The 14,867-nt window shown below is 32.0% G+C and overlaps 1 protein-coding gene across 1 annotated transcript; it reads left to right on the forward strand.

The window, feature by feature from the left end:
• Positions 1 to 4,003: 4,003 nt before the first annotated feature.
• Positions 4,004 to 14,822, forward strand: LOC126745071 (39S ribosomal protein L18, mitochondrial). Its single transcript, XM_050452758.1, has 3 exons — positions 4,004 to 4,382; positions 14,370 to 14,520; positions 14,577 to 14,822. Exons 1-3 carry the CDS (start codon positions 4,189 to 4,191, stop codon positions 14,775 to 14,777), a joined length of 546 nt encoding a protein of 181 aa, XP_050308715.1. The 5' UTR covers positions 4,004 to 4,188; the 3' UTR covers positions 14,778 to 14,822.
• Positions 14,823 to 14,867: the final 45 nt, after the last annotated feature.

Below are 14,867 nucleotides of genomic sequence, written 5' to 3' on the forward strand. Positions count from 1 at the left end.
TAGGCATTTGTCTTGGTTTAATGATCACTTAAGATGGATGCGTGAAATGTTGCATTTCCTTAACAGTCGGTGTTTAAACTCTAGACGTTCTGAGGTAACTGATCAGCTTAAATCTTTTAGACATTGGTATAAAGAGAAACTGAACAAATCAAAAAAGCAAGCAAACTCGGATTGTATTTTACAAGCATACATGTAAAGTACGAGCAGCTTGGTAGATGGTGAATGAATGCATGTGGACTTGTGGAAGAGGTGAGGCTGATATTGCCATAGTTGCCTCGGGTTTCAATAGCTTTTTCTCAGCTATTGCTAATCAAATGGTAAGACGATTGGACGAAGATCTCCTGGGGTATATATGTAGTTACGGGTTTCGAGATGCTGTTTCAGAATAAATCAACCTTTTGTGATGTCTTAAAGGTTTTTTTCTTCAGAAACTAAAATTCTATGGTTTAGACAGTCTGTTGCATTTGGGAGCATATCTTGTGGGACGAAGACAGAAAACATATGTGAAGAGTGTTTGATCTGATGAATGTCTCAATAAACAGGGGGTATCACGGGACTTAATACTAGGACCTCTGCTCTGTATAATATATGTAAATGATATTAATACATCGGTGGGGTGGTAAGTTCTCTTGTTCTCAGATGACACTACAGACCTTTGCTGAGCTTACTGCCTGGTGGACTTAAGCTTGCTGATGGAGGAAGCGATATCAGGGTTGGGCCAATGGTTTGTCGTAAAGACTGAAATTGAAACTGCTAATAAAATTTCAAAATCAGTATATTTGTTTAAAAACCCTTTAAAAGACAGTTGGAAAGGAGGTTCTTATAATGGTATGTCATACTCTGAAGGTTGTCGAGGAAGTCCTTGGGTACAGGAAAGATGTGAGAAATTCTTTCAGTAGAAATATTGACCTTACCTGCACCCTACATTTATGAACGTGCAGGCATTTATGCAAGAAATAATGTTTGCAGAGAAAGTCATCTATGGAATCTACATATTCATAATACAAGATTGACTAATAACTTACGTAAGAGACTTAAATATCTAAAATATCAACACATTATCATGCTCGATTTTTTTTTAATAAGCTGCCATCAGATATAAAAGCCCTACCAGAGAAGCATGTTGGAAGAACTGTAAGGAGCTTGCTATGTGAGGAGATGTTTTACTGTTTTATTGTATTTATGCCGACCTCTAGTCAATCAAAAATTAATTTTTAGATCATTTTAACTGAAATCTCCAACTCGCGTTTTAATTAATGTTGTATGCCTTAGGTATATTTTTAAAATTTTATTTAACTTTATTATTAATATTTGCATTTCGTGACAATTATAAAATTTAGCTAGTATTACATGAATAAATTTACTTTCCTTTCTTTAATCTTAAATAAACATTAGGGTGACTTTCATGTTAGAAAGTGAACACATCATACCAATTTTGGGTTCCTGGAGGTGGCAGCGGCTGCTGTATTCTGCAATGTTTTCAAGGCCTTTGATTGTGTAGATGGTGGAATATTGCTGAGTAAGATTAGAAAGAGCGGTTTTCAGGGGGTCACTTTGGCGTGGCTGCAATCTTATTCGTCAGTTCGTACTCAGAGGGTTGTTGTTTACGCGTTATCTTCGGCCAATAATCTTAAATGTGGCGTACCACTTTTGAGTCTGATTATTCAATTTGTGGATGATGGTTCGCTTCTTTGCCACCACAGTTCAAAACTACCTTAGATCTGTTGAGTCGCATCTCAGACATGTACCGCCCTTTTGAGGTTTATGTACTATCGTGCCGAAAAAAAACTGGGACAGCAAAATCTGCTAAATCTCTTGGTCAATTAGAATAATATATTTTGATGTTGTCAAAGTTAATTTGACCTACATTATCTCCTCAACAAAAAGCGATAATATATACTCATCTGATGGATGGAGTTTCTATAAGAAGAATCGCAGAAGAATTGGGCATTAGTAAAAATACCGTTTCCTTAGCTAAGGCAAAAATTGCAGAATATTGAGCTATTGTAAGAAATCCAGATTCTGGTCGAGCAAAAATTTCAAACGACATTCAAGATAGAGAGTTAGTTGACTTTCTAACAAACAATCCAAAACATGAATATTTGAAACAGCAATAAAGGCGAAAGAAGACACGCATTTTCCTGGTTCTGCTAATACAGCTCGTAGTAGGATAAGAAATTCGGAAATTAAAAGTTGCTGTGCAACAAATACAATATTTTTGACTGAAGCAAACAAATAGAGAAGATTAGAATTTGCCTATCAATATGCACACCAAAACAACATAATATGGGAAACGATAATATTTTCAGATGAAAAAACCTTTCAATCGTGCAATAATGGCAAAATCTGCGTTTACAGGCCTTCTTATACCAGACATGATAGACAATAAGACTAATCAAAGTGGACGTAGTATAAATTTAGTATACCTAAACGTTTGGAACTGGATTAGTTTTAGAGGACCAGGCGTTAGTCAAATAGTGCAGAAAAGGCTTAATGTCTTATGATATTGCAATATCCTGGACGGATTCTCACTGGAAATACTTTGCATACTCAGAATATAAATTACTATGTCACTTGTCACAAGAGGGTCTGGTTAAAACATATTCAAATTTTACTTAAGTATGCTTTTACTCTGTAGATGCTACACTGAACCCAAAGCTTATCTAAGCTGCATTGGTAGGGTGAAAAGCTACTAAGAATAAAATCTTAACCAATATCTTCAAATCATATACAGTTCGTAAGTCTAATGTTTGTATGAATGCTGAACGTTAGGGTATACCGATGCAGTTAAAACTAGTAGCGGTACAGGGAATGGAATCCGTGAACTGACAGCCAGGCATCAAATAAAAGACTTAAAAATACCGATTATCATGTCACAACTAGTCAAGGAAATTAAACAAAGTCTGACTGAAAAATGTGTTCCAAGTAAAAATAAATATCGAAAAATAAAAATGTTTTGTATCAATATTAATATTTAAATATGTAATTATTAAGACTCCAAAAATTCATAATGCGTAAATATGAATACCATACCCAAGGAATGCGATTTACTTTAATAGACTAGGAGACAATTTCCTACATAAATTTTAATGTCCCAGTTTTTTTTCGGCACGATGATACAAAAGAAATGTTAAATATTGCCTTTGTGATTCCGAAAAAAGCTGTAAGAAATATTTGTTCTCTTAGTTTAAGGAGTTCTTATAAACCACTCTTTATTTCGAAGCAGATTTGAACGATTCACTCAATATTTATATTGGAGACAGCGGCACTCATCCATAAATCTGATAGTAAACCACCATAAAATGCTATACCTTACATGTTACTCGTCAATCCCATGATTTTCCTTTGCACATACCAACATCATCTCTTACTAAAAGCTTGAGATATAAGACGCAATATTTATAGTTATGTCTTTCTCTCCATCAGAAATATAGCATGTTTGAAAATGCGCCTAAAAAATGTAATTCTGCCTAAAGCATATTATAGCCTTGAGTTTTTTAATGATTCTTTTTAGTATTTTTTTCTAGTTTTGTGTCTTACGTTATGTTGAGTATGTTAACTATTTTATTTTCATTTTTTAACTGTACCTACCACGTATACATATATCCTTTGTATGTGTAGAGATCAAAAAGTTTTTAATACTTATCGTTTAGTTTGTAAGTATCAAGGCATCCAAGATTTGTATATTTTGGTATAAAATACATTATCTTTCTATATCCCTTTATTTTAAATTATACGTATAAAGACGTTTAATTAACTTTAAAATTTGACCAAATAATAAATTTTTACGAAAAAAACTTTTTTTATAGAGGCTTTTAATTTTCATAAATCGATTTAAATATTCATTATTAATATTGATACAAAAAGGTATTAAAATGCCTTGGAAATTTTAGGAGATACAGGCATTATACTGATCAAATTAGATAACACAGGGCGCGGACTAATAAATAGGTTGCTGTCAACAGATCGGACATCAGTTCATTATGCTGTCTACAAGTTTTTCCTAGTGTCAAAAGGCAAAACCTAACCTAAAAATTTTTTCTAGCTTTCTAGTTCGAAATTCAAAATAATATTATATAAAATCGGGAAAACTACAGTTTATGTTTCTTAGCTGAAAGAGAACTTCACTAATAAATTCCTTTTAGGAACAAAATACTGCATTAAACTTTGCTCAATACTTAATTGGTCATGCAAGTGTTTCGCATCTGCCCCCGACTCTTCACACCAGTCCTACAAGCAAGAAGTGCCAGTACAACCAAACAAAACAATGAAATAAATCCTGTATTTCAAAATAGAAATCCCAGAAACTTGGAAAGGATGAGAATCGCTTATAAGCCTGATGGTTATCATGTAGACAAACCAGGCCGAAACTACTGGCACAAGTAAGGAATCATTGATATGTTAATTTTTGCTAAGATTTTCAGCTCATATATCTACAAGCTTAGGTTTTGTTAAAGATTCATAGAGATCCATAGGCTATATGTTGGCATTTTTGACTAATCAGTTAATACTCAGAAGAGAATTGTTCAATTAACAGCTTTTTGAGATTCAGAGAATAGTTATTTTGTTAATCTCACACATGCAAATTTAATCCAATAATACATTTAATTCCTTTAATTAGTTCTTAAGTTTCTCAATAATATGATGGACATATATATCACATGTTTTTTGATCAGAATCTATAATATTAATTAGATGTAAATTAAACAAACAATTCTGTGCTAGTGCTATAAAATTTATGAAGTCGAGATGCTGCTTCAACTATTAATATAATATAATATAGATATATATCTATATACAGTTGTGGTCACATAAATAGCACACTTAGCCTTTTCATATACTACTTACAAAAAACAAATTCCTGACTGATAAGAAAATATTTAAGCAGTTAATCTCCTCCTAATATGCAAGACTTTATGTTTATTTTAAAAATATATGCACATACAGAATTTCATTCCAATATTAACGTTTTAAGGCTGGACACATAAATAGCACACCTTTCATTCTTATTAAATATATCGAGTGTTAATTAGTAAGTATTATTTTAACTTTTAAATTTTTGAATATTGTCAAGAGTAGTTTTGTTTTTAGTGGGTAGAAAGAAACATTGTGGACCAGAGAGGAGAGCTCTTATTATAGAAAAGAAAAATCAAGGCTTTTCTATTTCTGCTATAGCAAAAGATTTAAATTGCTCTAGGAAAATGGTTTATAATGCTCTGGCTCTCTATGAGACCACTCAAAGCACAATGAACAAGAAAAGATTAACAAGGCCTCGAAAAACCACGTATAACATGGATAAAATTATTATTAGAATAAGCAAGGGTAATCCATTTTTAAGTTCCGCCCAAATAAAATGTGAAATAGCAGACCAATATGGCGTCAATATTTCTGCAAGAACAATAAGAAGAAGATTATGTAAAAAAGATCTCAAAGGTTGTGTAGCTAGGAAAAAACCACTTGTTTCAAAAAGAAATATTAAAAAAAGATTGGCATTTCCTAAACAACATATACATAAGGACATTAATTTTTGGAAAACCATATTATGGAGCGATGAAACCAAGATTAATAGATTTGGAAATGATGGAAAATGCTATGTTAGACGTCCTCCCAATCGCCTTAAACCCTAGGTACACAATTAAAACTGTTAAGCATGGAGGAGGATCAATTATGATATGGGGAGCAATGTCATGGCATGGTGTTGGACCTATTCATCGTATAGAGGGAATAATGGACCAATACGAGTATAGGGAGATTTTGCAGAATGTTATGGAACCATACATGGAGCATTTTATGCCAATTACATGTAAGTTCATGCACGATAATGATCCAAAACATTCTGCAAAATCAATAAAACTATGGTTTACTAAAAATGTGGTAGATGTTTTGGAATGGCCGCCACAAAGCCCAGACCTGAACCCTCTGGAAAATTTGTGGTTAAAACCAAAATTAAGGTATTAAATCCCTCAAATCTGGATGAACTATGGCAAAACTTCCAAGAGGCTTGGAACAGTATTCCGGCAAGCGTGTGTGCAAAATTGGTGGAGTCAATACCCAAGTGATTAAGTGAAGTTATAAAAAATAAAGGATACCCAACAAAATATTAAATTGGTTTTGGTGAAAGTAAATATTTTTTAAGTGTGCTATTTAAATGGCCAGCATTTCTTTAGTTTTTTTGTTATGTTTCTTATATATTTAAAATACTCTTTTAATTTTAATTAAATACAACTCTTTGTAGAACATCTAAGCTAAATATATTATAAAAAAAATAGAAAATGGTATTTAATATTTTTTATCGCAATTTAGAAAAGTGTGCTATTTATATGACCATAACTGTATATATATATATATATATATATATATATATATATATATATATATATATATATATATATATACAATTATTATATATACAATTAATTGGAGAAAATTTACCATAGTTTGTATGGTGACATTCAACCAGAAAAAGGGACATCTCTCTAAGGACTCTGGTATTGCACCTCAAGTTTATCTGTGATATGCAATTCAGGGCAATCAATAGCATTATTAATATAATAATATATATATATATATATATATATATTAATAATTCTATTGATTGCCCTGAATTGCATATCACAGATAAACTTGAGGTGCAATACCAGAGTCCTTAGAGAGATGTCCCTTTTTCTGGTTGAATGTCACCATACAAACTATGGTAAATTTTCTCCAATTAATTGACTCTACATGTTGGGAAATAGATTTAATCAGGCTTTTGACTTAGTGGACTTAAAGCACAGATGTAAATAGCTCCGCACTATTCTGTGGATCTAACTATCTCCGCTGCGGCGCTATTTACATCTGTACTTAAAGCCTTCAAAACTTAAAAGATGTCTCAGTGAGTTTACTCGTTGAGTACCAAATAAATTTTATTGGTTTTACTTTTCTTATTTTGATTATTTTAATGGTATGTTTTTAGTTGTTTAATAGTTTTTTTTTACTCAACTGGGAAAAACTATATATTGTTGTATTCATTTTTTTTTGGCCAAGGTTAGTTTCTGCTTAAATTTTTCTGGAAGTTTTATCCTTAATATACATTTAGATAGATATATTGTTGATTTATAGAAAATTTAGATATCTAATAGATTAAGTTTATTATATATCTTATTAATATATTTGTTGATGGCAGAATAATTATATACATTTAGGGCTATAATTAATTTTGTAATTTTGTTAGATAAATAAATAATTATATACTAGCTGAATCCCTGTGGCGTTGCTCACATGGAATTTAAAAGTAAAAGAAAAGTTCTACTGACGGACTTCTTGGTACAACAACATTTTTTGTTTTGCCTTCTTATAATATATAAGAATATCAATTTTCAAAGCTATTATTTTAAAATGAAAGAATTTTCGTATAAGAAGTTTTCACCTCTTCAGGGTGGCAGAATTTTCGAGAATCTGTTGTTTTCATCAACATGAAATTTATTTTGCATTTTTTTTTTGAAAAGCTATGAATTTAAGGATAAAAAAAAACAAAAAATTGGAAGTTGGGTGTTGCATCGTTTTTTAAAAATTTACATTATTTTGAAGCTATGATACATAAGGGGTGGTTTCAACCTCTTCCCGTTGGAATTTCAAAAAATCCCTTCTTAGCGGATGCCTACATAACCATAGGAATGTTGTCCCCAAATTTCATATTTCTAGGTTTTACCGTTTGGGCTGTACATTGAATTATCAGTTAGGACAAGTCTTTTTATATATAAAGATATATAGATAGTACAGATAAGTTGCTAAGTTTCATATGCTGCCTAAATGAGAACACCTGTATGCATTATAAATGAAATTTAATTATTATTTCTTTCCTATTCATACAATATTACGTTTCTACTGCTAAAACACAACTATCACAAACCCATACCTCAATAGCTGAATCACAATAATAAAATGAAAAGAAAAAAAAAGCAATAGGAAAAAAAATCAATATAAGTGTTATCACTTCCCTTCAGAAAATAGGGCCATGTCATCAGCATAGGAAATTATTTTACCATTCATATTTTCTTAATTTAAGAAGAGCATTCAGGTATATTATAAACAAGATTGGCCCAAGCACAGTTTCTTGAGGGATGTGAATTTCAATAAATCTCTTTACACTTAAGGTATTATTAATCCTTGCCATCTGCTTTCCCTATCAACATCATCAATTTCTTGGAGCACTTCATCAAATTTATTATCCATTTTAATTTGTTTTAGAAGTTTGTTGTGATAATTTGGTGGATGGACAGTGCTTGTCAGAGGCAGAGTGCTTCGTGTCATACTGGGTATTAAATTTTGTGTTGGCTGTTATGCATTTAATAAATTTTTTATTCGGATTGCTACATGTATTCGTCTGGTGGTTTCCAGAACATTCTATACAGATCATTTTGTTATAACATTTATTGGTAGTATCCCTGGCACTTGACTTACATTTAAATCTTCGTAAACAGGATAATGTTCATAGTTTACATGCATTTTTCCAATACTTAATGCCTTTTTAAATATACTAAGTGAACAGTCAAAAAGAATATTTGCGTAATTTTTGTGTTTTATTTGTTTCACAAAGGTAACTCAAAGGTGTCATGATTGCTCATCCATGAGTTCTGTTCCTTAATACAGGTTTCTATATCATCAGAAGATTGATTCCCTGTATATCCAATGATCTTGATTTTTGGTGCTGCTTTTGTTGGAACCTTTACTGTGTAAGTTGGCAGCGGTTGTTTTACAGTTTTGTTTTTAAAATTCTTAATTTCTCATTTGGTTGGACATTTAATGATGATATTGCCCTCCTTAGTGTTTCTTAAGGTCCCTATTCCAACTTTTATCTTATATATCAACCTTGCAATATATTGCACTTTTTTTGTGAGTGAAACATTAGGGTTTGTCAGAACCTAGGAGTAGGAATTAAACACTATAATATGTAAAGTATGTACACTAAATATGTAAATCCATATCTTTATTTCTTTCAGTACCTGAGGAAGCTAGAATTAAACCAGCGAAATGTTGCATTAAACTAATAGTGTTTCATTCCTAGGCCTAAGTTCTGACAAAACTTACTATAATATATATGCAATATAAAATGAAAATTGCATATGGTTAGAATTATATAAACACTTAGAAATACAATGTATAATGTAAATTCAGGGTAACATGTTATAAAGTGTAAATTTTTAAGAACAAATCAAACTATTTATAATTTTATTACTGTACCTAATTACAACTTGAATCAATAACATTGCCCAGGTGCATGTGGAGCTAGGTCTGGACCTAGTACACTATCCATCAACCTCTGCTGCTAAATTTACTTTTATTGAATTATTTCATTTACTTACTGAAAAATTAGAATTTATGTATTTTTTTTTTCTAATAATAAATAAAATTCACATCAAGTGATATATCAGAATATTGAGGTTGTTAATTAGTAAATCTATTACAAAGGTCTTTATTTATAAAGTCTTCAGGATACAAACAGATAAAATCCAAAAATAGTACCCTCATATTACAATAAAAATTTAAATTTACTATAAATTAGGCAATAACAATTCTTAAGTTTTTAATTATTATTAATTAATATTAATTACCTATGACCTATCTATATCTAGGAACAAATTTCAGTCTATATAGGTGGTCACATTACTTCATGTTAACATGCCCAAAAAATCAACTTTCACTAATCTTTTGTCATTCTGACAATTGCTCCATGAAGTGATTTATGGAAAATTCCAGGTGGATGTTATCTATATGGATATGGAGAAAGCATTGGTTGGACTGAGATAGTGTACAATTAAAATCTTCTATTACTTATCTAATTCAGTCATATCTCAATTGTGAGTTCCAATATGTTGAAATTAAAGTCATCCAAGTCATGTATCTTCATAAGTACTTCTAGTGTTCCACAGGACTCCAATCTTGAATTACTCTTGTTTTTGGCTGCTGTTAATGGTCTGACTTGCAATATTAAAAATGCAAGGCGATTATTGTTAGCCAACGATTTCAACATATTTCTGAGGGAAAGTACAAGTCTTTCCCCAATTCCATCCAATTCAAACTTCTTTCCACTAACTTTATTTTTACCCTGATACACCTCAAATTGATTTCTATATCCACTTTGGTCTGCAATACACCAGAATTTATAGTCCCTTTTTATTACCTTTGGTGAGTTGATATGTTTGAGACTGAAGGATCCTTTAAATAGAATTATACTTTCATCTACCGATAGTTCTCGGGAGCCATTATATGGCATATCAAATCGACTATTGAGATGTTGTATGAGAGGACCTGTTTTGAAAATTTTATCTCTATTTTTTTGTGTAATAAAAGAATAGTCATTTATATGGAGATTAGATAAGATAGTGTTTGTAACTGGGGAGGCAATGATATCTCATAAAAAATTTATTCCAATAAAAGAAAGCAGCTCAGATTCTTTCGAATTTAGGAGTTTGGGTAGCACTAAGGTTACTTTGTAACATATATATCCTTTATCCAAGCAAAGTAAAAAAATATTCAGTATAAATTTGACAGTGCAAAGGCTCTTCTACAGGACATTCATGTAGAGAATATTCAGGAATTATTATATTCCTTTTTTTCCACTTCCTGTTGACTGCATCTTTCCTTTGTTTATCATTAGCTGTTAAATGCATCTTCTGTTTAGTAATCCATAATGCAGATTTTTAGTGTTTTGCTCGTTCTGGGCGTCTACAAAATAGTTCACCTTATCCCTTTTTTCCTTCATAATAACTGTCTTCCATGTCGGTTTGGAAAGCATTATGTAAAGGGAGGTTTTCGAGTTCAAAAACTGCTTGCTCAGCCGCAAAGAGTTCCTCGACATTGAAGAACCAATCTGTTTTCCTCCAAGTTCCCGCCATAATTTACATAAAAATAAATTTTCATTAGTTTTATCCCCGACGGGACTTCTGCTCAAGCCGTTCTAGACACTATAACATTTTTAGGGTTACATTTCAAGTGCACTTTGCGGTATATTTATCTATTTATTTGAAGGGATCAGTATACCCTGGCTCCCTACCACATTTGTTAAATGTAAGGTTATACATTGACAGAATGTGTCTTTAACAAACAAAAAATCTTATTACTACATTTATTTGTTTTTAATCTAACGCCTAGGTTTACATAAAACACCTGTGTGCGTTAATATTTCAGAGAAAGGTTGTTTCCAGTTCTTTTTCTATTTTTAATAAAACTACTTAATTACCCTTAAACTATTGTGATCAATCATATACTCGATTCTAACTTTCTCCTTCACCAAAAAACCGTATTAAAGACCTAGACTGCACAATAAAAAAAAAAACAAATAAAAATTTCTCCTCTAACAGTTCTGCAACAAATGTTTTTAAATATGAACTTACATACAAGATACAAGTATATTATCAGACAATTTACTATAAAAGGCAGAAGATGTAAGTTTTTGGTGCTAAGTATATATAAAATTTTAAATTTATATTTTTTTTAACTACTTGGAATGCTAATATTTGGCCCTTGATCTTGTTTTATAGATGATTTATATTGATTTTTATATGAGGTTTGAAATTAATAGGGGAAAGGTGTACAAAACGACATAGTGGGGTAAAATGACATACTTATTATATGTAACTTGCTAACGTCGTAAGAATATACGCATGCGCTAAATTAGATCATAAATTATTTACCCAACAGGTTCCAACCACTTCAGTTTGTCTCTGCTCACTAACGGAGGTGTACGCTCGATATTTCTAAATTTGTGGTGCAAAAAATAATATTTTTCGCGGTTTGTTTAATTTGGTTATAATACTAGACAACATTTCGCTAGGTAAGTTGTTTTATTTTAACTGATTATTTAAACTATTTTTTTTAACATTTAGTAATAAGAGATTTACAAGAGGAATAAGGCAAATATTAGAAAAAATATATTTTTTTTGTTTTCTCTAGTCGTGTAAAATGACATAGTGCGTTGTCGGCTAAAATGACATAGTATATCATTTTGCCCGACTTATAGAAATAATTTTTTTATTCGTTATTGCAGATTGATATGCCCCGATTGTACGAAAGAAAGACAAATAGGCAGTCATGGAGGACAGTTTCGATGTTAAAAGTCATAGAAGCGGTCAATAATGGTGAAATGGGCTGGTTAAAGGCATCTAAGACTTACGGGGTACCACAAGCAACCCTACGAAGACATGCTTTAAAAACAAATAAAACAATAAAGACGGGGGAAAAACGCCTCGGTAGATTTAAGCCTACTTTTCCACCAGAAGTAGAACGGCAGTTAGTTGAACATCTAAAACTTCTAGAGTCAAGATTTTTTGGACTGACAAGGAAGGATGTGTTAAGCTTGGCCTACCAGTTAGCTTTTAAAAATGGCTTTCAACACAACTTTAACCGTGAGAAGAAAACAGCAGGAAAAGATTGACTGCGAGAATTCCGAAGAAGAAATCCGGATATAGCATTACGTAAGCCAGAGGCGACATCTGCTGCTAGAGCCCAGGCTTTCAACAAACCACAAGTTGCTCGTTTTTTTGAGATTCTAGAAAAGGTGATTAAAAAAGAAAATATCAACCTATTTAACATATATAACGTCGATGAATCAGCACTCTCTACTGTGCAAAAGCCTCAAAAAATATTTGCAACAACAGGTCGTAAGCAAGTAGGATCCATAACCAGTGCCGAAAGGGGATCCCATGTAACCGTTGTTTGCTGCATGAGTTCCAATGGTAATTTTATCCCACCAGCCTTAATATTTCCCAGAAAAAACATGAAGAACGAAATACTGATAATGTTCCCCCAGGGACTCTTGGCATTGCTCAGAAGTCTGGTTGGATGACTGGACCAGTATTTTATTATAGGTTAAAACATTTTCAAAAGTTTACGAAAGCCTCATCAGACTTTTAATTGTTGATGGCCATTCCAGCCATAAGTACCTTGATGGTCTGATTTTCTCCAAAGAACATGGTATTGTTCTGCTCTGCTTGTCTCCTCACTGCACCCACCGACTGCAGCCCCTTGATGTTTCATTCTTCGGTCCCTTAAAAACCTATTTCGATCAAGCTATAACCAAGTGGCTTAAGGCACACCCAGGCAGAGTTGTAACGCCATTTCAAATAGGTGCCTTACTTAATGAAGCATATGGAAAAGCTGCCACTATTCAAAATGCAACCAACGGCTTTTCTAAAACCGGAATATGCCCACTAAATCCTGATGTATTTCCAGAATACATGTTTCAAGCAGCAGAGACAACAAATCTACTCTCTCCACAAACTTCAAGCGGGATGGTCAATTTAAAGGACGTAACCAATCTTCAAAAAGTAATCCCCAGTACATCAGATCAACAAAATAAAAGTTTACTTGCCGTTACTGTCTCCGATCTGAGCCCCATTCCAATAGGACCATTTATCTCAGGCCAGGGAAAGAGAAAGCCGAGAAAGCGTCAAGGAACTACCGTGCTAAATTCTACTCCAAATTTGGAGGAAGCAAAATCAAGAACTACACCCACAGTCGAAAATAAAAAAAGAGCTGCAACTAAAAAGGTATTTGTTGACACTGACTCTGAAAACAACCCATTCTTAATAGAAGACGACGAAGATTGTACTTGCATTTACTGTGTGGAAGAATTTAAAAGGTCAAAAGAAAAGGAAATTTGGCTGCAATGTTGTTCTTGCTCGAAATGGGCACACGCTGAGTGTGCTGGAGTCGACAAAAAAACTAAGATGTTTATTTGTGAACTGTGTTGCAATAATTAATTTTCTACAGAAATTTTTGGCCATATTTAATAGATATGTCATTTTACCCACTTAGGAGGGTAAAACGAACTTTTATTTTAACGAATTTCTTTTTCAGTTTTTTTAGTGATTTTTATTTTGGAAAATAGAATAGAGATGCCTGTATTTTTTTGTTACTTTTGTAGAATTAAAATATTTTTTGTTCATAGACAATTTTGATTTTTGAAAACCCTGTCATTTTGTACACCATTCCCCTATATTAAAAGATTATTGTAATGTATAGTGCCGTTAAGTTCGTTATCTACTCTGTAAATAGTTGATCTGTTGGGAAAAGCATTGGTTTATTATAAATAGTCTTTAAGATATATTTATGTACAATGTGTTTAGTTGGTGTAAAACATTGTTATACAATCCTTCCAATGACTTCCGTTAATGATTTATTGATTATAATTTCTTTTGAAATTTAGGAATGTTCTCGCAATATAAAATTTAAAAATCAATATTTTAAGTATGGCGGATATACTAGAATATTTAAGTTTAAATAAAAAAATTAGCTCAAAATCTCAAAACTGGAACTATTTTGTTTGATTTCATTTAAGAAAGATGTTCTTGAATTTTGTCGCAAGAAGTTACGATGGTCTTTTCTAGGTTAGATCTCAAAGTCACTGGCAAATATGTTACCGCATCAATAAACCACTTTGAAAATGGGGAAGTATTAAGGGCAAGTACATCAGAGTGGTGCATAAAGAAGTATTTATACAGCACAAAAGACACATCAGCATTTGTAAATTTAGGCAGGGTATGGTACAAGAAAAATTGTAATATATCATTGTTATATAATATTACTGTTTTTAGGTTCTTGGCTTTAGGTGCCTTCAAACAGGTATTACTGAAATTAGTTGTAATATAGAACCACCAAAAAAGGATGGAAAAATTGCATTATTTTTACAAGCATTGAAAGAAAGTGGGGTGCAGCTAGAAGAACCTCCACAATTCTTCTCAGCTTATCCTTGGGACTTGGAGAGACCAGAAAAACCTTGGGAAGTAGTAGAATGAATCTTTAATAGTTAGGTGTGTTATCAATAATAATTTATCCAAAAATTGCCTAGTTTTATTTTTTTAACCTTTTGATGACAAATGATATTT

Source organism: Anthonomus grandis, chromosome 15 (genome assembly GCF_022605725.1).
Source record: "Anthonomus grandis grandis chromosome 15, icAntGran1.3, whole genome shotgun sequence".
NCBI lineage: Eukaryota > Metazoa > Arthropoda > Insecta > Coleoptera > Curculionidae > Anthonomus > Anthonomus grandis.

Coding starts and splice junctions, on each gene's coding strand:
- LOC126745071 (XM_050452758.1), top strand. CDS start 4,189: ATGCAAGTGTTTCGCATCTGCCCCCGACTCTTCACACCAGTCCTACAA. Junction 4,383..14,369: donor GGCCGAAACTACTGGCACAA/GTAAGGAATCAT, acceptor GGTCTTTTCTAG/GTTAGATCTCAAAGTCACTG. Junction 14,521..14,576: donor CATTTGTAAATTTAGGCAGG/GTATGGTACAAG, acceptor TACTGTTTTTAG/GTTCTTGGCTTTAGGTGCCT.